Source organism: Oculina patagonica, chromosome 5 (assembly GCF_052425735.1).
Source record: "Oculina patagonica isolate OP01 chromosome 5, crgOcupat, whole genome shotgun sequence".
In the NCBI taxonomy this organism is placed as follows: Eukaryota; Metazoa; Cnidaria; class Anthozoa; order Scleractinia; family Oculinidae; genus Oculina; species Oculina patagonica.
The window spans coordinates 11970350-11996215 of NC_135762.1; the positions used below are offsets into that span (position 1 = coordinate 11970350).

The window sequence follows — 25866 nt, forward strand, 5'->3', positions numbered from 1 at the left end:
CTCTTTCGATCTCTTGTTAAAGTTTTCATATTATGATAACACTTTATACACATCATCGGTCGCATAAGGATCCTTTATTTTAAATATTTATTGGTCTTTATTCAATACAGTGATCTTCTTTAGTCATCAACTACACAGCACGAGTGCATCTCATGCTAATCTTGTTACAGCAAATATTACATCAAAACATCAATGCACGTTTTGAGAGTAATACAAAACAACAGTCGAAAAGTCATTGTTGAATCTATTTAAGTCCATTTATTGCCCAACACCTTACTGGATCCTCTTGTGGAAAACGGATTGGATCATGGCTCTACAATCTGAATTCCGCCATGAACATCATCTTTAAACTGGGACCACCAGTTCACTGATCCTTGGGTGACGTGGCATGTGGCGTACTGTGCAGCAATATCACTCTCGGAGAGTACTTCGCCCCAGACATTCACCTCTGTCACTTCGCCAACAAAAGATTTGTATGGGTTAAAGCGCCCTGCGTATACGTCAAAGTACTGTCCGATCGTGGTGGTACCTCCGGAAATGATATTTAGGCCTGCATTTAAGCCTGTACCACTGCCTACGACCACACCATCCTTGTAGAACTTATAGTCTCCGTTGGTGTTGCTCCAAGTGAAGCAGAAATGGTTCCATTTCCCATAGTTCAGGCCGACATCAGCATACCTTTGAAAAAGAGAAAAGAAATTGCAGGGATAATAACTAGATGAAAAAATAAGAACATCAATTCTACGGGAAATAAGTATTAATTAATTGGACATTTATGCTTTTTTGATCATTTTTTTCACTATTTCATGTGCTGATTACTTTTGAAAAAAGCTCTGAGACGATTAAAAAGATTGGTGCCAACCGATGTTGCCCTTTTGCTGTATAAAGCTTACATACTATACCACATGGAATAATGTAGTCCACTTCTATTGGAAGTCAACAAAACGTTAATTCTCCTAACCATTATTTCTTAAAGACCCTTCTGAGTGCTGAAAATAGCTCCGAATATACTTTCATTTTGTCAATGGCAAACATGCAATCACTCGAACGTAGAAGGTTCGATCAATCACTTACCCTACTTTTTTTAATGTTTCAAGGAAAATCACGTTTCAAAATCAACGTTAATCAGAGAGTTTGAGACCAAGAGTATACAAGTTTATAGTCTTGATTTATCCTTGCTTTGTTGTAAAGAAGCATTTGTAATATTTAAGCGCACCTTTACTTGTTTAAGGGACTATTAGTAGAGGAACAGCTGAATAACTGGTAAAGTTTTTCTTTCGCAAATTCACCACTAATAATAGTGCGAAGTGGACAGTACCTTTTAGCGCCGTAATCGAACTCAACAGTTAAAGTGGGATATGTACAAAGCATCAACGCATTTCCCCACGTTTCTACAGCAACATTGTAGCTGTATAAGCACTCGTACACATTAAAATCGGCAACATAAGGTTTGTTGTCATCAGTGTCTTTCGCAAAAAAGCACACTGTAGCTGCGTCCAGATCATACACGATCGAGTTTTCTTTTATTGCGTAATCTGTGTTGGTAAGCTCTTGAAAAACCATTCGGTACTCTGCGGAAAGAAAACTTTTCAATGTATTATAACAATAGAGTTGATTTTCTAGAGTGTAAATATTTTTCAGCCCGACTTTGGCTCACTTCAGGGAAAAAGGGCTCTAAGAAGGACCAGAAACATACTGTATTTACGCCCAAGAACACTTCTGTGTTGCTATAACAATAATTTCGTATGGCAATGTAAAAGAACTTTTATGACGGTAAGCCGTGTTGAACACTGCCGGTGTTGAGTCGGTGTTGAAAACCGTCAAAAATTGTCTCGGCTCCAAATAAAAAAACGTTAAGTCATTTTAAAGAATGTTATAATGGCGGTTTGGGATTATTGCCTGAACTGAGCGGGTTTCGCTCGACAAAGACAAACTTATATCCACCTCGCCAGCTGGGTTCTTTTTCGAGTTTCTGCAATTCCTTAGCCTGTTCCAGGCTGTCGGTAGTTATAGAAGAGTGAATAAAGTGGGTGACCGAGGAAAAATTATTTAAGCACGATAGTTTCTAAAGCCTTAAGGTTGTGGGTTCGTATGAAAAATCAATTGTTTAAATTTGAAACGGCAGACGTAGACAGTGTAAAGTGCATCTTAGCTTACCATTGGAAGGAGTGCAAGAGTCTGTGGCATCCATCACAGAAACAAACAAAACAACGAGCAGGAAAGTGGTACAAGCGAACTTCATTTCTCTTCGATATCTGTGGAGCTGATAAAAAATTATAAATGTTAAAATAGACTTTGATACCTGCATCTACATTTTATACTTTCAGGACTCAGAAAGAACTCCGCCGAAACCTTCATAACAACTGAATCAAGTTAGATTGGTATTATTTATACAGAACAGGCATAGAGCAAATAAAATGCTTGATGTACCGATCTTTTTTATCGAACCCTTTATGCGCGCGCTGCCACGCCAGCAAGGTAAAACGCCGGGAGCTGGATTGGCTAAGAAAGAGAACTACGAACAACTTTCTAGTCACCAAATTTTGGGTTCTTGGAGTAAGTGACTAGCCAGTTTTGCAAGATTTGCTTGAGTTTCCATCGGTATTCCAGCCCGTTATTTACCTTATAAATGAATGACTGAGCGCGAGTTGTTGAAGTACGTCCTTCTTTTAGACATAAAAACTATAAAAGTCAATTGAATAGTGTTGGTTACATTTCACTGAAGAAGGAAGTAACACTGCAAGTTTAAGAGCGTCCAGGTTTTAATTCATAACGTTATTTTTAGAATTTTACTTAGTATTGGCTACTTTTAAAAAGTGTTATTTTCTGACGTGCTTTCTTTCTTGGCTATGCCAAGTTAACATTTTAAACATTATATCATGAATCGTTCCCATTTTCTTTATTCTTTAATATTTATTTTTTACTTCACAAAATAGCCTTGTTCTGGAAGTGAACATTGAAGGTGGTGTATTTGATTGGAAAAGAAGTAAAAACCAATTACCCGTTTATAATAATTTGTTCTATTGTGTAAGATACTTTACGTGTGCTATTGCCTGAGGGGCGCACGTGCATTCCTGCGTTTTGAATGAGATTTTCCTGTTTCTATTTTTTATGTTCTTCGTTGAAGAACCTTATTTTGGAACTGAATGTTTAGCACACCCGGCTTTAGCCTTGGCCAAAAGGCAACGCAAGTGGACGCAAGTAGCCGCAAGTTGAACTTGCTTGCAGACTTGCGTTGGGTGGCTAAACGGACTCGCAAGTTTACTTGCAGGTGCACGCAAGTAATGCTATTTCGTGCGCTGCAATTCAGTACTTGAAGTAAACAGCAAAACTTGCGTTGGGTGGCCAAATAGGTGAAAACTTCCGCCGACTTGCATGCAAATTTGATCTCGACCAAAGTGAACGCAAGTCACCGCATATCAACGCAAGTGCACGCAAGTCCTGGCCAAACGGAAACGCAAGTGGATGCAAGTTTAAAACTCGCGTCTACGCGGTTTGGCCAGGACTTAAGAGGGAGACTGGACTAAGAGACGTGTAAAATCAACTATATATAACTGATCCCGTGGATAATTCTTTATTCTCTTTCAAATGCCTATTGTCATCTATATTGTGTGAAGTACTTAGCAGTTGCTTTGAGCACAAGTTTTGTTTTTTTGTTACGTTGATTACTAACGCGTTATTGTCTGGCGTGCTTTCCTTCTTGCCTAACATCGTTATTTCCGTTTTTGACATAACAATAGAGTTGGTGTTCGCGGGCGTAAAAATGTTTTTGGCCCGACTCAGGCTCTGAGAAGGACCAAAAACATATTTACGCCCAAGAACATCAACTCTATTACTATTATAATCATTTCAGAGGGCATTAAGTTAAGCAATCAAAAACAAGCAATATCTTGAACACTGCCGTTGCGAGTCGGCGTTTTATTTCTGATTGAAAACTAGGCTTAAAAGTTTACAAAACTCGGCAGAAAACCGCAAAATTACTCAAAACAATCTTTGCTTGAAAAGAAATTTACAAAATTCTATCGGCAGCAAAGAAATAGTCGTCGGCAGCAAAAACAAAATAATTCGCCGCCTGCATTCTTCTTTGAGCTTCTGTAATTCCTCTTCATCTAGCTGAGAAGACTGAGAATTTGCTTTCCCGTTCAGTCCTTCAAACATTTAGTCCAGTCCCTGAACTCTCTCTTCCACGCGCCCTTTATAGGGGTTGAACCCAGGCGCGCGAAGAGAGAGTCCAGGATAACTTGCATGCGCATGCTCAGAACGAACCAATCAGAAGCGAGGAGTGTGGCGTCACTTGCTTGGGACGCGCGCGCTAGGCTAAAACTGGCTCACTCAAATGACGAATTCAACTACGCCACCGAGCGCGGGAATAAATGCAAGAAAAAAACTGTGCTCAATTGCATCCAAAACCAATTCAAAAAACAGCTACAAAATACTAGGAATAGTTGACGGATAGCGATTTTTGTTTTGGCCGTTAGCTTTTAGCTGGCACTGACTGCAAAGCTAGGCTTTTTAAAGTTATTCCGGTGATCCTGCTTTAGTACACGGCCGCGTAGTTGAACTCGTCATCTGTGCGCGCGCGTTTTCAAAAGTGCTGCCAAATATGGTTTTTCCCCCAATTTTGGGGGAAAAACTGGCGCATCCGCATGCAAGTTATCCTGGACTCTCTCTACGCGCGCCTGGGTTCAGCCCCTATAAAACGCGCGTCGAGAGTTCAGGGACTGGACAATCAAACATTTTGTCATTATAAAGCTCAAAAACAGTTTTGAAGCGTCTCCACTCAAATTAAACGGAGCTTGAAGTGATGCCAGCTTGTGCCAGCCAATAAGAAAACGGCGCGAACAGTTGAATGGTTTTCAGTTCTGATTGTCTGGCTTCGTTTTTTTCTTGTTTCTGATTGGTTAACCGCAGCGGGTTAAAATATATTTTAGCCCGCTGAATTCTTCATTTTAGCCCGAAAAATACGCCACAATGCCGGATGAAATGATTATAATATTATTATTTTTTTTTTTACAAAAGAGCCTTGTTCTGGAAGGGAACATATCATAAAGCCTTGGAGATGGCATGTCTGATTGAAAAAAAGTAAAAACCAATCACCCGTTTATAATTTGTTGTACTGTGTAAGATACTTAGCAGTCGCTTTGAACACAAATGACATAGGAAAATTCCTTTTTGTCAACCTTGTTTCATTGACTGCCAAATCATCGTTTTCTGAGCTGCTTTTTTCTTTGTTACTTGGCCAAGTTGTTACATTTTCAAACTTATCGATCTCGAAACTACATGGTGAGCTGTTAATCCAGTTTGTCCCTATCAATTTACATTGTTTTACCTTACATCAAAGGCCTAACTGAACCTCTCTAACAGAAACAACGGAATTCAAATCACAACCAGGCCTCTTTAGTCCTTACAACAGGATTTTTTTTCTTCGAAATTAAGACCACCGACGGAATTAAAAACAAATGTTGTTTTTTAAGATCCCATGGGCCGACTGTTCGTGGAGCTATACTGGTGAAACGGAAAGATGCTTTCAAACAATGACTAAAAAATACCAGAAACACAAAAACCTATAAAAAAAGGTTTTAATATTGCTTCACATGCATGGTTGATCGACCATTCCATTGACTTCTAAAGTGCACGCGTGATCAAAAAGGGAAATTTTCACGTAAGAAAACTTTGGAATCCTGGCACACAGCAATTGCGAACTACGTTGACAATAACGCAAAACGGTTACCAAGATAATATTCAATTTTTTTGAAATTTACATAAGCATTTTTTCTCGCACACTAGCATGTTATAATTGTTTTTATTGTAATTTCGCTTTTTCGCACTTGTTATAGTGCATATTACAACGTTTAAAGGGCCGGACATGAATGAGTTAAAGACTACAGACTGGAAGTCGAAAGCTTGTTTTATCTTTAAATTTTTAATAAGAGAGCGTTTTTTTAAATTTTACCTAGAAAAGTAAAAGTGTTTACTGTGAACGTTGTCTCGAGTGACATGGCCGAAATGAAAATCGCTCTTAAAAACCGATCGTCGCATGTACCGTCATGTATCACAGAAATATTTTACAATGCAATTATCACTTGACTAAAGTGAACATATACGGACCGACTTAGAAGGCAAGTCGTTTCATTTTGTTTAATCCCAGTACTGAAACCTGCACATGACTTTGCTTTCTCTTCTGTCCTGTAGCCCACCGTTACAGCAAAGAAAGTTTTGTTCAAAGTTGTCTCGTCTAACCCATTATAGATTAAAAAATCACCGTTAAAATAGCTGTTTAAAATTGTTTCGTGTAGCATAACGTCTAACCATTCAAACAACTAATCATGTTATGTCATTATTATGCAAAGAAACTCAAGCGCTGGTTAACACAGGATACTGTACTGAACTTTTTTTTATGAAATCAATGCAAACTGTTATTTCGTTTACTTTAGCGATATTTTTTTTAAAAAAATCTTCCTTTTTTTTCATTTCGGCACGCTTAAATTTTAACAGGTACTTCCGTTTATAACCTTGCATCTCCATCTGTTCGGTTAGAAAATTATAAATTGCAAGAGGTGAAGATAAAAACACGTTTGAAACACCTGTCTTGAACAGCAAACAAAGTGTGGTCTAGTGGGTAGTGACCGTGATAGCACAGTATTTAAACGTTAAAATACCGTAGCATTGCTCTTTTAAATCAAACTGAGGGAGTTCTTGTGTCTGATACAGAATAGATACATGGTAACTTGGGGGTTTAAAATTCTTGTACGCTCAAAACGTTTCAAAATTGCACTTTATATATCTTGTGCATTTAAAAAAAGGCGACGGAGCCTGAAAAATTGAAAGTGTAACGCTTCAATGTGCATTTCCATTTCGTTTTTCTAGCGACGGAATACTCTCTTGTTATAGCTAGGTTTAGGACAGGGATAAATAAAAACGCGAAAGAAACTGACTTAAAAGTTTTCATATTATGATAACACTTTATACACATCATCAGTTGCATAAGGATCCTTTATTTTTAATATTCATTTGTCTTTATTCAATACAATGATCTTCTTTCGTCATCAACAACAAAGCATGAGTGCATCTCATGCTAATTGTGCTACAGCAAATATTACATCAAAACATCAATGCACGTTTTGAAAGTAATACAAAACAACAGTCGGAAAGTCATTGTTGAATCTGTTTAAGCCCATTTATTGCCCAACACCTTAATGGATCCTCTTGTGGAAAACGGATTGGCTCATGGCTCCTTCACCACAACTCCGCCATGAACGCCATCTTTAAACTGGGACCACCAGTTCACTGCTCCTTGGGTGATGTGGCAGTTGCGGTACTGGGCAGCAATATCACTCTCAGAGAGAACAACGCCCCATACATTCACCTCTGTCACTTCGCCAACAAAAGATTGCGTTGCGTCGAAGCCTCCTCCGAGTGTGTCTTGGTCCTGTCCGATGACTGTGGTACCTCCGGATTTGATTGTACCGCCTTCATTAAAGCCTGTACCACTGCCGACGACCACACCATCCTTGTAGAACTTATATTCTCCGTTGGCGCTGCTCCATGTAAAGCAGACATGGTTCCATTTCCCAAAGTCAAGTCCGACGTCAGCAAACCTTTCAAAAAAAGAAAAGAAATTGCAGGAATAATAACAACAGTAGATAAAAATAAGGAGATTAATTCTACGCGAAAGTAATATTAATTGTAAAAATTTTATGCTTTTGGGATCTTTTTAGTTCACTATTTCCACTATTTCGTGTACTGATTACCTAACGGTTACTATTGTTAGTGGCTACTAAGTTTAGCAATTTTAGCGAGTCGAGTTGGGCTAAAATCGCTACATTAAGTACTCGCTAAAATTTTTCTCGGTCAAATTTAATACTCGTTTAATTTAAGTACCCTCCAGCCTCCCACCCCAAAGGGAAACAGTTCTTTAAATAAATGGATGCCGGTAACTTTGTTCTTTCTAGTATAAATGCAAATGTTAGTTCAATTTCAAGTAATTTTGTTCTTTTACTGAACATTTTTTCCATCTGAGCGATTAAAAACTGATTTATACGACATCACTAATTTTTAGAAAATCCGCGCTAAATAAAATAGCCGCTAAATCTTGCTCAGAAAAAAAATGAGCGCTAAAATAAGTTACCGCTAACAATAGTAATCTTACGGTACTTTTAAGCACTGAAGCGAAATTTCAGTATCCCTTCGTTAATCAGAGAGATTGAGTCCAAGAATATACAAGTTTATATCCTTGATTTATCCTTGCTTTGATGTAAAGAACCATTTGTAATTTTAACCGTAAGCGCACCTTTACTTGTTCGAAAGACTTTTAGTAAGGAACAGCTGAACAACTGATAAAGTATTTTTTTTAGCAAATTCACTATATTTTTTTAGCGGAGCTCCCCAGCTTCCGAAGGGCCGCAGAGCGGAGCCCCATAACTATTAGAAACGGACAGAATCGTGCAAGTATGCATACATGACACAGAAGTAGAAAAACCTATCTGTTCCAGTTGTCATGGTTCGCGGGCGGGGGCGCCAACCTAGACTTTCCCACGACTAGCCCGTTTCCTAGACTTTTCCTAGACTTTTCCTAGACTTTTCCTAGATTTTTCTTAGATTTTTCCTGGTTTTTGGGGGTTTAGGTGGTTTTCTTTTTTTTTTTCGGGCGGTTTTTTGGGTAGTTAGGTCATCTGGCGGAAAACGGACTTTTCTCGCCTGCAGCGCGCCATTTTTTACCGACCAGTTTTCTGGTCGGCGGTGTGCCGGGGGTGTTGATATCCAATCAGGGATCGCAATGTGTTGAGACGTCAATTATCCAGGAAACTTGATCCTCGCGAATCCATCACTTGCTCTGTAATTGCTCTCGACGTGAGAGAAAGTGAAGACGTGCGAAGGAAATGAACGTGAGGGAAACAATTAACGCTGGTTTCAAGGAAATTCGAGAGATTCGACGAGCACAGTTTTTACAGATAATTTCTGTCGAACAGATTTCTTTGTCTAGCTTCGCACCAACGAGGATTTCTAAGTTCACGCAAGCTTAGGCTTCACGCGGCGACTTTGTGCCTCCCGTAAAAAGCTTTCTGCGATAACACAGGTTCCAAACACCTTCCAGTGACAAGATACATACTGTTCTTTTTTTCTATTTTAGGGAAGGACTCACCCAGAAAACAGTTTGTCGAGGTTATCTCGATTCATTGTGAAATTCACGCGCGTATCCAGTCATTTATGAAACGTTTATTGTTTATTGTTTATTTATCACTTGATGTCGCAATAAATCGGTTCTATCCAACATGGCGTGTGTTCGCTGACTATCCTACATTTGGCGACGAGAAGCGCGGATTACAAGAAGAAAACCAAGGCCAGAGAAGAGAACATCAGCGAAATCCACGGCTATGACCTCGAAGCACTTTGGCGACCGACAAATTTAGAAGAATTTGAAGAAAAGAAAGCAAGAAAACGCCTAGAAGAACTTGCGAAGAGACCACGTGCTCGATAACAAATCATGCCAGATACACTTGGCCAAGAAGGAGGCGAAGGACACGCGCCGAATCCGGCAGAAATAAGAGTATTCAGCGTCGGAAAATCACTTAAGATAGAGCCATTTAAGATTCCAGAAAATCCCCTGGAATTGGACGAGCATGGAAAGAATGGATTGAAGACTTCGAAGACGAAGCATCAAATTTCGAGATTATAGAAATCAAAGACCGCGTGAGCGCCTTGAAGATTTATGGCGGCAAAGAAATCAAGAAAATCGCTCGTAACTTACCAGAAACAACGCCAGTGGTCGGAGATGATGATTACAAGAAGCTGAAAAGAAAATTAGACAACTGTTTTTTGCCGGAAAAGAAAAAAACATCACGGCAGATTCACGTTTAGCAAGCAAAGACCAGGCGAAGGAGAGAGTGTTGTCACATACGCGGCGCGACTGCGCGAAAAATCAAAGGATTGCGAGTTTGGCGAGCAAACAGATGACAGAATACTGGAACACTTGATACAAACCATCAAGGACAGCGAACACGCGAGAAGAAGCATTCAGAAGAAATGGAACCTCGACAAATTCCTCGAGGAAGCAAGCCAAAGAGAAGATATCAATCAGCAAGTCAGAGACATGGAAAGATATCGAAAGTCAAGATATCGAAAGTCGAGCATCAATCAAGAGATTTTCCGAAGAACGGCAAGTGGGGCGGAAGAAGAAAATCCAAGTAACCGCCGCAACCTCCCAGAAAACAAGATCACAAGAAAGAAGAGAAAGAGAAAGGCAAAAGCTGTGCTTACTGTGGAAAGACAGGAGCACACCCTTCAGGCCGAAACTGCCCCATACGGAAACAGTGAAAGTGTAGCAAGTACAATCACTATGCGTCATGTTATAGAATCCGTGCACAACCTCAAGAGAGACCTAAGGAGACCAAGAGAGGGCGAATCAAGAAAACAACAGAGGCTGAGGAGACAAGCAGTAACTCGGATGATGATTACATTTACCTTTCAGGAGACAGCACAACACCTACACCGAGTGAAGAAGATAAGGTCAGGTCAGATTCAAGACACGGTGCTAATCCGGATTGGAGATATAGATGCTTTTGTTGAACCAGACAGTGGAGCAAGCGCAAATGTGATGGACGAATATCAGTTCAAAGCCTCAAGCACAGATCACAAGAAATAAAGAACCTAGAGCCCAGTAGAGACACACTGAAGACACTTCAGTCCGATCTAACAGTCAAAGGCGAATTCACTGCAACATTGCGGAACAAGAACCGAGGTGCACAGAGCAAGTTCTTAGTAATCCAAGGGAAGATGGATTCCCCACCACTCCTTAGTAAGAGCACACTGGTGGAACTTGGAATGCTCAAAATAGATTCAGAAGGGACACTTAAAGGAACCAATGAGCTGAGAATCAAAACTGCTAAAACACCGGATGACAGCATCGAAGCAGTACTGAACGAATACAGCAATGTATTTCAAGGGATCGGTTGCTTTCGGGAAAAGAGTACAGGCAAGAAGATTGAAGCTAGAATTGGAACCTGACGCAGAAGCTGTGGCCCAGAAACCACGCCCTGTACCGTATCACCTACAGAAACCACTCAAAGATTGGCTTGATCAGGGAGTGAAAGAGGAGATATTTGAGAAAGTCCCAGATGGAGAGGCAATTACCTGGCTTTCGACACTGGTGGTTCAGCCCAAACCAAAGTTTACAGGAGTGAAGAGTGAAGAGTTAGACTCCCACATGATCAAGGCAAGCATCGACAGGAGGATTCCAAACCAGTCAATGAAACTAAACCGAAGAGTTCAATCACCAAGAGTAGAAGACTTCGCGTACCGCCTGCATGACTGATATATTTTTACGAAGCTGGATCTCAGACAAGGTTACCACCAGCTAGCTCTTAACCCCTCCACAAGACAAGTAGCAACATTCAGCACACGTTGGGGAAAGTACATTCCCCAACGATTGGTGTTTGGGGCGAAATCGTCCCAAGATGTCTTCGACGAGGCCATGTTCAGAATCTTTGGTAACATACCCCACTGCTTAAACCAAAGGGATGACAAACTCCTGGGAGGAAGAGACCAGATAGAACATAGAAAAGTACTGAAGACCGGCCTAAAGAAAGCACGAGATCATGAAATCACATTTAACAGAGAGAGATGTGAATTTGGAAAGGACCAAATTGAGTTCTTCGGACATGTTTTCACCAAAGATGGACTGAAACCATCACCTGACAGAGTAAGAGCAATCCACGAATGCGGAATGCCTGAGAACAAAGAAGCAGTGCGAAGCTTCCTTGGAATGGCAGGCTACCCTGGACAATCTCATACAGAACTATGCCGCCATAGTAGCACCACTATACCAGCTAAACAGAAAGGAAACCAAATTCTACTGGGGTAAACAAGAAGAGGAAGCATTCAGAAAGTTACAAGGCAACATCTCAAGCGAGAAGACTATGGCATCCTTTGACCCAAGCAAGTCCATTATCCTTTGTACAGAGGCAAGCTTCAATGAAGGCCTATCAGCAGCCCTGATCCAGAAGACAGACAGAGGCATACAACCAGTACATTTCATCAGCCGAAGAATGACAGACACTGAGAAAGAGGTACAGTCAAACCAAGAAAGACGCTTTGGCAATCAAATTGGCCAAAGAGAGGCTAAGAATTTTGCTACTTGGAGCACCCAGATGTAGAATTGTCACTGCTCACAAGCCAGTGATTCCTTTGTTAAACAAAATAAAGGCCAAGGTACCACCAAGAATTGAGAAGTGGATCATGGAGATGCAAGACGTGGATGACGAGTTGGTCCACGAACCAGGAAAGGTTGAAGCAGACCCCTTAGACTACCTCTCCAGACACCCTCTGCCTGAGACAGGAGATGACAAAGCTGAGAAGATCATCAGATGGAACGTGAATGCAGAGCATGCTGTAGTTGTCACACGAATCAGAAAGGGAAACCCAGAAAGATGAGATCATGTTGCGATTAGCTAACAGGATCGCTAAAGGGGACTGGGAGAAACACAAGAGAGATAAAGACCTTGAACCCTACCTACATATGAAGCAAGAGTTATCAGTTGCAGAAGGACTTATCTTCCGAGAACATCGAATAGTCCTACCGCACTCCAGAGGAAACAGCACACCAGAGGAAAGTGGTGCAAATGCTAAGAGAAAAATACTGGTTCCCACTGATGAACAGCATGATCCTCACAGTTATTGACCAGTGCTATGAGTGCCAAGTAGCTACGAAAGGAAACAGAAAAGAATCAACCAAGGTAACCAACATCCCAAACCGACCTTGGGACACAGTTTATACCCAGTGGTAGAGTCAGTTCCATCAACCGACTTCCAGACTAACAAGGAGAAATTGAAGCACATCTTCGCTACCTCTGGAACCCCGAGGAGAATTGAGAGCGACAACGGACACCAGTTCAACTGTAAAGAGTTCAATGAATTTGCAGAGTCGTGTGTAGCATTTGTGGTTCCCAAATAACAGCCAGACGGGTTACAGATGGACGAGCAGTTTGCCGAGATGCCAGCCAATTTAAGCTAGCAAATGCAGTAACCAACATCACCGATGAACCAGAGAAGAACGAGGAAGCACAAACACCACATTCAGTTCCAGACCTTAAGATCCCAGAAAAGGAGACTCCACCCAGTGTACCACCTGATACAACAGCAAATGCAGAGACACCACCGAAGTCACCCAGTGTAGAGACAATACCGGAACCGGAACCTGAACAGAAACAAGGAGCAGAGCAAGACCAGCCAGTGACCAAACCAGCATTGACGAGACCCAGACGGAAAAGGCGCCAGCCTTCACATTTGATGGACTATGTGTTAACTTAACAAGGAACTTGTTAAACAGCTGATTTAGTTTGTTATTGGATTGAACTTTGTTAGAGTTACAAGCTTTTTTTAGTTTGGGAGGGATGTAGTATCCGTTCCTCCGCACGCAGTGCGAACCGACCTTGTATCACGTGATATCACAATAAATCAGTTCTATTAAACATGGCGTGTGTTCACTGACTATCCTACACGACTGACTAATTTTTTTGCTGTTGTTTCTGCACGGTCAAATATATAAAATATCAAGAAATTCTTGAGCCTTAATGTATTTTCGCATAAAAAAAATTAAAAAAAACATAACTTGGGAGCTCCGCTTTTAGGCTCGGCTTAATCTATTTTACACTGTTTTGTGAGCAACAAAGTAGTGCAAAGTAATCAGTACCTTGGAGTGAGACCGAACCAAACATTTAACTTGGGAGCTGTGGAAAACACCAACGCATTTCCCGATATTGCTCCAACCACACTGTAGCTGAAAACGTCCTCTCCTGAACTTTTCGACGTGGGAAATTCAGGTTTGTTGTCATCAGTGTCTTTCGCGAAAAAGCACACTGTAGCTGCATCCATATCACACACGATAGAGTGTTCTTTTATCGCGTAATCTGTGATGGTGTGCTCTTGAAAAATCATTCGGTACTCTGCAAGAGAACGTTTCGATGTAATCATGAGCTATAGGATAAGTGGAGTTCGTCTAAAGATAAAGCCAATAACTAACCACTAAAGTCCTGTTGGTAAAGTCGTCTTCTACTCTCGTTGTTGCAATTAGTTTACAACACATGTGTAGCCAAGCTTTTGTTGAACTGAGAAGTCCTGGATGCTAATCTAATTTGCATTTGGTGTTATGGCGAAATAACAATACCACTGGGTAGGAAAAACTTTTACTGTTGCTAGGAGATTTTGGTTTTTGGCCAATCACTCAATCTAACAAACAATGGGTATTGTTTCTCAATTTCGTGTTGAGCTCGTAAGATCAATAAGCGCTTTCAATCCCCTAGTTAGGAATGAAAAAGGCGACAAACTTGAGCCTTTCCCCACATGGACGGTTATGCAAAAACGTTTGGCGACCGGAAATGAATTTTGGTTTATTTTGGAGGTGTTCGCGGCTGAACAGCGGAAAAAATATGTCAAATTTGGATAGCTTTGTAGTCGTTATTTTTGAAGGCTTTCGCTATGGAGTTAGCTGGAGTTGTCTTAGCCTAAACAAGCAACGAGTGACATTTTTACCGGTGCAGCAGGCACGGGAAAGCACAGGCGTTCAACTCTATGCGTGTCTTTGTTTGTGTGGTAACAGCTTAGCAATATGAATATTCAAGTATCTTCACCAATTGTTGTTGTGAATATTTAAGCTTCAAAAAACAGGGTTTTACGGCTGTGTTTTTCAAATAAAATAAAATAGAAATATTTCCGCATAGGGTGAGTTATTTTTTTTGGACGAATTGAAGGTCGCAAGAGCAGTTATTTGATTTAATGTTTTCGACTCGTTTATATGACACAATTATCTACATGCGGCGTGCAACTTTGACATCAGAGAATCCAGTACTGTTTCTGAAATGTAGCCGAAAAAATATATTTTCTTCACTCACTACTTCTCTTGACATAAGAGCGTCAGTTTATGACAGGAAAACAAAGAAAAGTTGTAAGAATGGGCGAGCCTGTATTATTTTAATTTGTTTCAAAGGTGATGTTAATAGTTCTTAACTCCAATTCATACTCGAAAAATTTAACCATTTAATTAAGCAAGAATACAACGACTCCGAGTAAACCCATGCATGTTTACTACATTCCACTCCCTGTGTGACAGAATGGTCTCCTTTGGAGACCCCCAAGGTGGGCAACCTTTACCTTCCATATAAGGAGATGGCCACCTTTGGATCTTACGAGCTTCACACGATCGAAGGGATTATTTTCTTACCCATGGTATTATGTGCATAGTACCAAATGCAAATTAGCCTAGCTGTAGGCATACCTACCCCCAAAGAAAATGGTTTTTGTTTCGGGGAGTGGGCAAGGGCAATTGCAAATTGCAATTTGCAAATTTGTTTAGCATCCAGGATTTCTCGGTTCAATAAATGTTTGGTTATCCATGTATTGTGAACTAATTCGAACAACGAAATAAGACGAAGACTTTAATGGTTAGTTATTGGGATTTATATTTAGACGATATTCACTTATCCTATAGCTCATGATGTAATATAACTGATAGAGCATGAGCTATAGGATAAGTGAATATTGTCTAAATATAAAGCCAGTAACTAACCACTAAAGTCTTCGTCTTCTGTCCTTGCTCGAATTAGTTCACAATACATGGGTAACCAAGAAAATGTATTGAACCGAGAAGTCCGGGATGCTAAACTAATTTGCAGTTGCAGTGCCCGTGCCCACAGTGCCATTTTCTTTGGGGATAGGTGTGCCTACAGCTAGGCTTATTTGTATTTGGTACTATGTACATAATATTATGGGTAGGAAAATAATCCCTTGATCGTGTGAAGCTCGTAAGATCCAAAGGTGGCCATCTTCTTATATGGAAGGTAAAAGCTTCCCACCTGGAGGGTGCGCAAATTTGAATATAATGCCTTCTCTCTCCTTCTAAAAGCCCTCTTTTAAAATTCCGCTTCTGTTATGACACACTACAGTATTCATAGTTTACCTATCTGCAGTGGCAAATCGTGAAGGTCTGTATCCGTGCTGTATTCTCTGCCACAAAATTGTCGGGAAAGTCCAAACTTTGAGATTTCCGAAGGTGTCCCGACCTAAATACGATCATTTTTCCAAGGAAAGATGTAATTATGGTAATTATATTCCACGCTTTTATGGTGAGAACAATGTGTTTTTAAAAAGGACACGATTGTTTTTTGCCGAATATTTTTGTGATTACTCTGAGTTTCAGAAATATTCAAATATAAATGAAAATAAGCTCAAAGATTTCCTACAATCAATATGAACGTATATCGCTAAGTGTTGTTTTAAATTGGTTTAAATATCAAAGAAACAGGAATTTTTTACAAATCACGCGCACGCGCCCATATTTTTGTCCAGTCATAAATATCTCGTAAAGTTGTCGATGTCAGTCGTTGTATTTCGTGCATACACTTTAAATAAATGCAAAATGATGAGGCTAAGGTGTCCCCCGCCACCTTAAGAACTACTAACATCACCTTTGAAACAAATTGAAATAATACAGGCTCGCCCATTCTTGCAACTTTTCTTTATTTTCCTGCCATAAACTGACGTTCCAATGTCGAGAGAAGTAGTGAGTGAAGAAAATATATTTTTTCGGCTACATTTCAGAAACAGTACTGGATTCTCTGATGTCAAAGTTGCACGCCGCATGTAAATAATTGTATCATATAAACGAGTCGAAAACATTGAATCAAATAACTGCTCTTGCAACCTTCAATTCGTCCAAAAAACCTGTATAAAAAATAACTCACCCTATGCCGAAATATTTCTATTTTATTTTATTTGAAAAACACAGCCGTAAAACCTTATTTTTTTAGGGCTTTTAAAAATATTCACAACAACAATTGGTGAAGAGATTTGAATATTCATATTGGTAGGTTGTGACTACACAAACAAAGACACGCATAGAGTTGAACGCCTGTGCTTTTCCGTGCCTGCCGCACCGGTAAAAATATCATTTGTTGCTTGTTTAGGCTAAGACAACTCCAGCTAACTCCATAGCGAAAGCCTTCAAAAATAACGACTACAAAGCTATCCAAATTTGACATATTTTTTCCGCTGTTCAGCCGCGAACACCTCCAAAATAAACCAAAATTCATTTCCGGTTGCCAAACGTTTTTGCATAACCGTCCATGTGGGGAAAAGCTCAAGTTTGTCGCCTTTTTCATTCCTAACTAGGGGATTGAAAGCGCTTATTGATCTTACGAGCTCAACACGAAATTGAGAAACAATACCCATTGCTTGTTTGATTGAGTGATTGGCCAAAAACCAAATTCTCCTAGCAACAGTAAAAGTTTTTCCTACCCAGTGATATTATTATTTCGCCATAACACCAAATGCAAATTAGATTAGCATCCAGGACTTCTCAGTTCAACAAAAGCTTGGCTACACATGTGTTGTAAACTAATTGCAACAACGAGAGTAGAAGACGACTTTACCAACAGGACTTTAGTGGTTAGTTATTGGCTTTATCTTTAGACGAACTCCACTTATCCTATAGCTCATGGATAGAGTTGATGTTCTTTTAGCTAATACTTTTCAACCCGACTTTGGCTCATTTATAAATGAGCTCTGTGAAGGGCCAACAACATGCTGTACTTACGCCCAAGAACATCAACTGTATTATTATTGAAATAATTTCAGAAGGCACTGTGAAAAAAAAAAGAGATTAAGACAGCAAGCGATATCTTGAACACTGCCGGTGTCGTGTCGGGGTTTATTTCTGATTGATAAACTTGCTGAAATGTCTATAACACTTCGCAGAAAATAGCAGAAATTGTTTCTCCAAATAAAAAATAAATAAATAAATACCTAAGAAAAAGTCATTTTTTTTAAAAAAAATGTTTAAATGGCAGATTGGGATTATTGCCTGAACTGAGCGGGTTTCGTTCGACAGACTTATTTTCACTTCGTCGCCTGGGCCTCTTCGAGTTTCTGTAATCTATAACGAGAACATTGAAAATTCATTTTCTTGATAGAATTTTGTCGTTATAAAGCTAAACAAACCAGTTTGGATCGCCTCGAGTGAAACGTTGCTTGAAGTGCTGCCAGTCAGCAAGAAAATAATGAGCGTGAATACAGTCCGACCTCTGTTAAGCGGCCACCCTCCATTAGGTCGCGGCCAGAATGGGAGTGACCGATCAAAACGATCTCAGCTGATGGGTGCGAAGCCAACGAGACAAAGAGAAGCTGATGTCGTTTGGTAGATGACGTCGATGAAGCCTCGCGAGTGAGGGAAATGAGTGGGAGAGGAGAGACTGGGACCCAGTGCACCGAGGCGCGGGCGGTGCCACCCCGCGCTCCGCAAGGCCGGGGAGCGGCGGAGGCCCGAGGGAGAGAGTCGGGACTGCGGGTGTGAACGACGGGCCAGACCCACGCGCGCAGGGCAAGAACGACACACGCGCACGCGCCCATCCAACCGGCGAGTCAGCGGACCGGCAACGCTTAAATAAGCATTATGATGAGCTTAAGGGTCCCCCGCGACCTTAAGCGGCCACTTTCCAAAGTCCCGATTTATTCAAGTTGTATGGGTAATCAAATGGTGACGAGTGAAATTAGGAAATAATTTCACGCGCATTTTGTCAAAATTGTAATAATTTCTCGAGCCTTTAGGCGAGGGAAATTATTACAATTTTGACAAAATGCAAGTGAAATTATTTCCTAATTTCACGAGTATAACATTTGATTACATTTTAATATCATAGGTGACAAATCACGCTTGCAATCGTAGGTTTTTGACTGGTATACTGCATCGCGAACTCCGAGCGTGAAAAGTTGAAAGCATACATTTTGCTTAAGTTCGCAAGTTTTTTAGTCTTTGAAGAAAACCTTTGAGAGATTCCTTTTTCTGTTGACAAAAAGTTTCAAATATAGCTGGCTAAGATGAAATTCAAGCGAAAATATACAAAGTTTAAGCTTTAAAACATCTTTTATCCCGGACGTCATCTTGCCGCTAACTACGTTGCCATGGCAATTTTATAATTTCACATGTGAAATTATAAATTAACGTTAAAATTTCGCGCCAAATTAAGGAGTAATTTGTCACCTATGATATTAGTCACTAAACTGTTGTATTTGATACCTCTATTCAACGGCCACCTCTATTAAGCGGCCGCGGCCACCTTTTTTCTGTCACAAGTGTATTATTTATATGGTTTTTTACCTCTATTAAACGACCAGCAAATTATATTTCCAAGCGAAATGGTGAAATATCTTGAGCACAATTTTTTCACGTACTAACAGTTGATGCAAAAAGGCCTAAGAAACTTGTCAACGATGTTTTGCATCTTTTTTCTGTTCATTATTAATCAAAGAAATACACTGTACATTTCAACTACGTGCCCTCTGTGTTAGAGCTAGAACTATGCATGGGCTGGAAATGCACTTGATGTTTTGTTACAACGAATTTTGGATATATCTTCATATATGTTCAATTTTTAAAAGCATATTGCGATAAAGAGTCAATAAAATCGGTGTTAACTGCATTTCCTAACCAATTTATATTGTACCTCTATTAAGCGGCCAACCTCTATTAAGCGGCCACTTTTCAAAGTCCCGAGGGTGGCCGCTTAATAGAGGTCGAACTGTAGTTGAAAGGTTTCCAGTTCTTATTGGCAGGCTATGTTTTTTCCTATATTTCATCAGGGTAAATTTTCTACTTTAGGCTGTAAAATACGCCATAATGTCCGATAAAATTAATATAAAAAGATTTGAACATTTTAATGTTTCATTGGTCATATTTACAATTACAATAACAGATAAATATTGTTTTTAACGTCATTTTTTGCCTCTGTCCTCTTATTGTTAATGACTTTGACAATGGCCGTTTTTATACTAGAGACGAGTTACACGTCTAGACGAGCTTCGGCAAAAATTTTGCGTCTCTAGTATAAAGACGGGCACACAAATTTTTTGTCGATAAGAGGACAGACGCATCAAAAAATGAGGTCAATTTGTTTTTTACCATAACAAAAAGCCAAAACTGATTTTGAAACGAAGGAAAGAATTGCATTTGGCCGAATTTATACTAGAGACGAGTTACCCGTTTAGACGAGCTTCGGCAAAAATTTTGTTGCTCGTCTGGTTATGCGTCTCTTATATAGAGACGGGCAAAAGACGAGTTACGCGTCAAGACGAGCTTCGGCAAAAATTTTGTTGCTCGTCTGGTTAAGCGTCTCTAGTATAGAGACGGGCAAAAGACGAGTTACGCGTCAAGATGAGCTTCGGCAAAAATTTTGTTGCTCGTCTGGTTATGCGTCTCTAGTATAGAGACGGGCAAAAGACGAGTTACCCGTCTAGACGAGCTTCGGCAAAAATCATCAGTTTTGTTGCTCGTCTGGTTATGCGTCTCTAGTATAAAGACGGGCACAATACGCGTCTAGACGAGCTTCCTTTCGGTATCCGTCTTTCAAGACGCATTTCGAAAAGTAGCTCGTCTAGACGGGTAACTCGTCTTTTGCCCGTCTCTATACTAGAGACGCATAACCAGTCGAGTACCCGTCTAGACGGGTAACTCGTCTTTTGCCCGTCTCTATACTAGAGACGCATAACCAGACGAGCATCAAAATTTGCGCCGAAGCTCGTCCAGACGGGTAAATCGTCTCTAGCATAAAAACAGCCAATGCATTCTGGAAAATACGATTGTCGTAGAATCTGAATTTCATCTCTGTAATTAGGAGAATCACAGGCTCGTAAATTAACAGTTAAGTTAGAATAGGCCAAACAATACAAGAAAAAATCCGAATTGCTCAACTAACCTTTAGAGCGGTTTTTACTTGAGTGTCGAAAGTGAATTGCGTTTGCTTTGGTGATTGGCTTAAAAATCACGCGCCACTTTCTCAGCCAATCAGAACTAAACCAAAACCAATCGCCACGTTTTCCCGCGCTTCGTGCCAGCTACAGGTATTTGCTTCGAGTTTTGATTGGTTCACTTGATTGTCTGTGTCCTTTGTGATTGGCTAGATCAACTACTTTGGTTTTGGTTTTTACGACACTCAATTGAAAACTGCTCTAATCCAGTGAAAACTGTTCACAAAATAATCCGCTAAAACACGGTTCAGCTTCCTAATTTCATCGACAGCACAAATCCCCGCTCATCTCCGATTTTCAGGTCTGAATCCTCAAAAAACATGCATCCGTATATTTTTGCTCTTAAGTTGCATTGGTTTCTTCAGTTTAAACCCATTAATTTTAGATGATTTCCTCATTGAAGACTACTAGATTTGTGGTGCAATTCTCGCCTCATCAAGAATGCAGCGCTGAAAAGTTTCACAACACTTTTGCTGGTTGCGCCAGCTTTACGTGTTTCATGCGTCTGTACTCTTATTGACAATAAAAATTAGCTAATCAACGCGCGAGAATTCGCTTAGTTATTGTAAAAATAAATTGTTTAACTTTGTTAAGTCAGACGTTGAAATGGATTAAAGTGTTATATGCGTCTTGTTAGCTTACCATCACGAGGAGTGCAGTGATCTGTGGCGCTTCTAGAAACGAGCAAAAGCACGAGCAGAAAAGTAGTCCAAGCGAGCTTCATTTCTCTTCAATATCTGTGGAGCTGATCGAAAAAACAACAAATTTTATTATATAAACTGCATTGTTTTACACAGATTTCAAACCCTGAGAAAAACCGTAATTGAACACACATAATATTACGATAAATTTACTGTGGTAATATCGATGACTTTAATCATGTTTGATAACATGTTTGACCCTTTTAATTAAATGTGCTGGTGTATAGCCGAAACGTCTTCGGATCTTCCTCAGAGGTCTTCGGGAAACTTCGGAAATCTTCGATGAAGTTCGACAATCTTTAGTAATCTTCGGAAATTTTCAGAAACTGTTCGGGAACTCTTGTATAACTTTCGAAAAACATTTTGAAAATTTTACATCTAATTGAACACTCGATAAAACCTAGACTTTGAAATCTGCATCCCCATTCTATACTTACAGGACTCAAAAAGTACTTGGCTGGAACCTTCACAACAATAATAAATTCTATCGGTATTATACAGAACAGGCATTAAGCAAATAAAACACTCGCTGTACCGATGCCATGTTTGTTTTTATCAAACCCCTGGGAGCCAGCTGCCACGTCAGCAAGGCAAAACGCGGAGCGCCCAAACTGTGTCCGGCCACCTATAGGGCTGCCCACAAGTTGCACGAGATTTTCCAAAAAGTTGCACGAAATTTCTCAAAAAATTGCCAAACGTTGCTCCAAAAATTCTAAAAACTATGCAGATGTACAATTTTGCTATAATTTCTTTTTATTTGCGGTCGGCTTTGCAAGAGTAAAATATGTTTTGGAGCCTAATTGTATTTTAAAAAACGAAAAGGAAAGGTTGCGAATAAGAACTATTCTCATGGACTAGTTTGGCATTAGAGCACGAAAACTCGAATAACTATATTTATCTGTTTATATTACAAGCCTATCCCCAAACATGACTCACCACAGTGGAAATTCAGTTCTTGTTCAGGTATCACCTTCTTCTGTAATAAGACTTCGTTACAGGATCGCTCTTCTGGGAGAACTGAATGCAATCGGTGGATTTCTCTGCTTTACATGGCCCTCATTAGTAACGATCAAATATAAAATTGACATCTGTCAAGTACGAAAATTGTGTTTAAGTGCTGGTTACAGCTATCTAGGCTTACTGGCGCCAGTAGGACCTAAAAATAGCGCTTGCCTTGTTAAATTCACCTTCCTAAGGCTTATTAATATTTACTTAATATAAAATTTTCGCCGAGTTCAAAAAACTGCAAATTCTCACTTATTGTATAAACTTCAACAAAAATAAAAGCAGCTACAGATAGTGTGAATACTGACAGTCATTCTTGCATTTTGGAAATCAAACTTAAGGCTAATGTTGAGTATGAAAATAACGCTCAAAAAATTCAATTTTTTAAAAAAGTTGATTAACACTACGAAGTAATGATGACGAAGCAGGTTTGTCAGATGTTATCTGTGAATATTATTAGTTAAGTTCAGAAAGCTTTTGTTGACATCTGAGTTTCAAAGATACATAACGTGACTGTTTAAAAGCACTTATTAAAGGAGAAGGACAGGTAATGTCAACGTTTAATGGCCCGAGCATGGCGCCGATTATTTACCCATTACAAGTCACGAAACTAAATAAATTGTTTGTTTAAAATGAAACCTGCTATTGAAAAACTGGAAAATTGGTGTACGATTGCAAATCACAATTTTTTGGGGGATGGCGATATTGGTTCTGAGTCATTCTGGTAAATTTCTGATAAGGTGATTTATCTCACATAGCAACATATTGCCTGTAAAGCAAATTGTAATATTTCCATTTACAAAATTAAAAAGTCCCCTAATTGATCAAGTGCTTTGTTTGCTTTTTGAATTTCAAGGATTCATAACGTGAGCGTTTAAAAGCACTTAGTTAATGAGAAGTACAATTAATGCCAACGAAAGTTACGTTTCAAAAAGATCTCTCAAACAGAAAAAACGTTTTTAATATCATATCAGAATGGCTCACATATGGCGCCAATTGTTTACCCATTACAAGTCACGAAATGAAATGCGGTCATGCAATGTGACTGTTTAAAAGCACTTAGTAAATGAGAAGAACAATTAATGTCAACGAAAGTCGCGTTTCAAGAAAACACTTTCTCTTAAAGGCATTCAAGGCCTACTGTGAAAAAGCCTCTTGCGTATAACTTTGAATCTCTATCTTCTCAGGTTTAAAAAAATAAACATTGAAAGAGGTGAAGCTAAAAGCCCGTTTGAAATACCTGTCCTCAAAACATGTCAAAAGCAAACAAAGAGTGGTCAGTTTTAGTGAGTGCGATTTTTGTTGATTTCAAGTACAGTTTTTAACTTGGTAGAATTTAAAATCGCCTTCCGTTCTCTGATAACGGTTATAATTTAGGGAAAATGTATTCATTGTAAGAAACTAAAAATGTTGAGAGCTATTGTTGAATAAAATAAAAAACCTTGTATAATCACTCATTGAGAGAGTGAATGCTATATTTATTCGGATGCTTTACAGACTCTTTACACTGAGAACATTTATCAGAACATTTTTGGCAATATCAAGCACTAAGATTGGAAACATTTTTGTTGAGTACATGTTTTTTACATGTTTACCAAAAGCCTTCATGGGAATTTCTAGCTACCAAACACCTTTGATTTGATTTGAACAAAGAGAAGTTTGATACCCTGTACACTTGGCTAAGGAACATAAATAACTGTAAAATGTGAAAAACACTTGGACCACCTACCGACAGATAGTCTAGAGATTAAAAAAGAACACGCTTTTTGTGATTAGCAAAGGCTGAATGTACCTGGCAGAATTCGTGGGCGGAATTCCCCTGACTGTTCTTTATTGTTTCTATTATTCACAAAGGCAAGTATGGGTTTAGGTGGAAACCCTTGCATTAAGTATGCTATTGCGTGATGTACGCGCGTACATTCCTATTTGTTAGTATTGTTGCTCTGACCACTAAACTGCTATTGTCTCGCTTGCTTTATTTTACATCTCGGCCAAGTTTACATTTTAACATTTTGTTCCCGTTTTAAAAGTTTTTGATATTTTGACTTCATACAAGAACTTTGTTTTGAAACTTTACATTTAACAAACATTACAAAAGGATTAGACTAAGTGACATGTATAGAACGCCACCATTAATCATTTCCTTGAATAATTCTTTTTGCTTTAATAGTAATTGTGTGAGGTACTTAGCGGTTGCTTGGAGCACAATTTTGGATTCAATTTCAGTGTTTTGTTAACTACTACTAAAACATTATTGCCTGGGCACGGCAGTGCTTCGTTCCCTTTTGTTTTTGTTTTTTGTAATTTTTCTTCGCAAATGAACCTTGTTCTGGATGCGAACATATCACAAAGCCTTGTACAGGGCTTATGTGATTGGAATAAAAGTAAAACCCAATTTCAATCAATTCCTCACGCGTGCATACTAATTTGTTCTATTGTGTAAGATACTTAGCAGTCGCTTGAAACACATACGAAAATTCCTACATGTCAACCTTGTTTCTTTGACTACCAAACTATCCTTTTATGGCCTTCTTCTGTTCTCTTGGCCGAAGTGTTACATTTTGGTCTCGAAACTGGTGAGCTGTTAATTCAGTTCGTTTCAATTCAATTAATTTAAATTGTTTTACGACTTTTTCCCTTGACAAGAGAGCTTTGTTTTAGAAGTCGTCTTGAAACACATTCAGTAGACCGTACTAGACAGTTTGAATCACGCAGCAGACGTATAAGAAACAAACGTGCTGGCTAGCTTGCTTTATTTTTGGTCTCTGTCAGGTTTACAATTAAAAATTGCATCACGAAATTTGCGAGAGGTTATCAAGGGCAGTACTACGTTTCGCTTTCAATTCTTTTCGTATATATTTTTGGTTTTACTTCACAGAAGATCCTTGTCTTGGTAGCTACTCTGAAACAAAGGCTGGAACTTTGAATAATATATAGTTTTTACTCAAAACTTTTTATGAAATCAATCCAAACTGTTATTTCGTTTACTTTAACGATATTTGCCTTAAAATCTTCCTTTTTCATTCCGGCATGCTTATATTTTATAATACTTGCACGTGGGAACCTTTAAACGGGCGAAGAGGTATTAAAAACCTGTTTAAAGCACCTCAAACGAAGAGAAAATATGGTCAGGGAGGAGGCTTTTGTTGATTTATTTGTTGGAGTTTAAATTAAAGCCTTAATACGCGATAAAGCATCGTTAAAGAGTTTGGTTTACTTAGATAAAACCCACAGTATAAAATCACATAATGCTTGATGTTAAGAAACATTTATATGATAATTTTTGATAATACTGTGAACTGTCTATGGTAATCAAGATGAGGTGAAACATAGCTAAAACCAAACATGGCTAAAATAAATGTTCTTTTTT

At 39.3% G+C, this 25866-nt stretch overlaps 2 protein-coding genes across 2 annotated transcripts; both read right to left on the reverse strand.

Moving 5' to 3' along the window:
* Window positions 1–305: 305 nt before the first annotated feature.
* On the reverse strand, window positions 306–2242 carry LOC144655004 (neuronal pentraxin-1-like). Its single transcript, XM_078515225.1, has 3 exons — window positions 2158–2242; window positions 1319–1571; window positions 306–678 (listed from the first exon to the last, which is right to left on the reverse strand). Exons 1-3 carry the CDS (start codon window positions 2240–2242, stop codon window positions 306–308), a joined length of 711 nt encoding a protein of 236 aa, XP_078371351.1.
* Window positions 2243–6975: 4733 nt separating this feature from the next.
* On the reverse strand, window positions 6976–22547 carry LOC144655555 (neuronal pentraxin-1-like). The gene is made up of 4 exons (XM_078515806.1): window positions 22428–22547; window positions 21433–21535; window positions 13688–13940; window positions 6976–7598 (listed from the first exon to the last, which is right to left on the reverse strand). The coding sequence occupies exons 2-4, from the start codon at window positions 21512–21514 to the stop codon at window positions 7226–7228; spliced, it is 708 nt and encodes a 235-aa protein (XP_078371932.1). The 5' UTR covers window positions 21515–21535; window positions 22428–22547; the 3' UTR covers window positions 6976–7225.
* Window positions 22548–25866: the final 3319 nt, after the last annotated feature.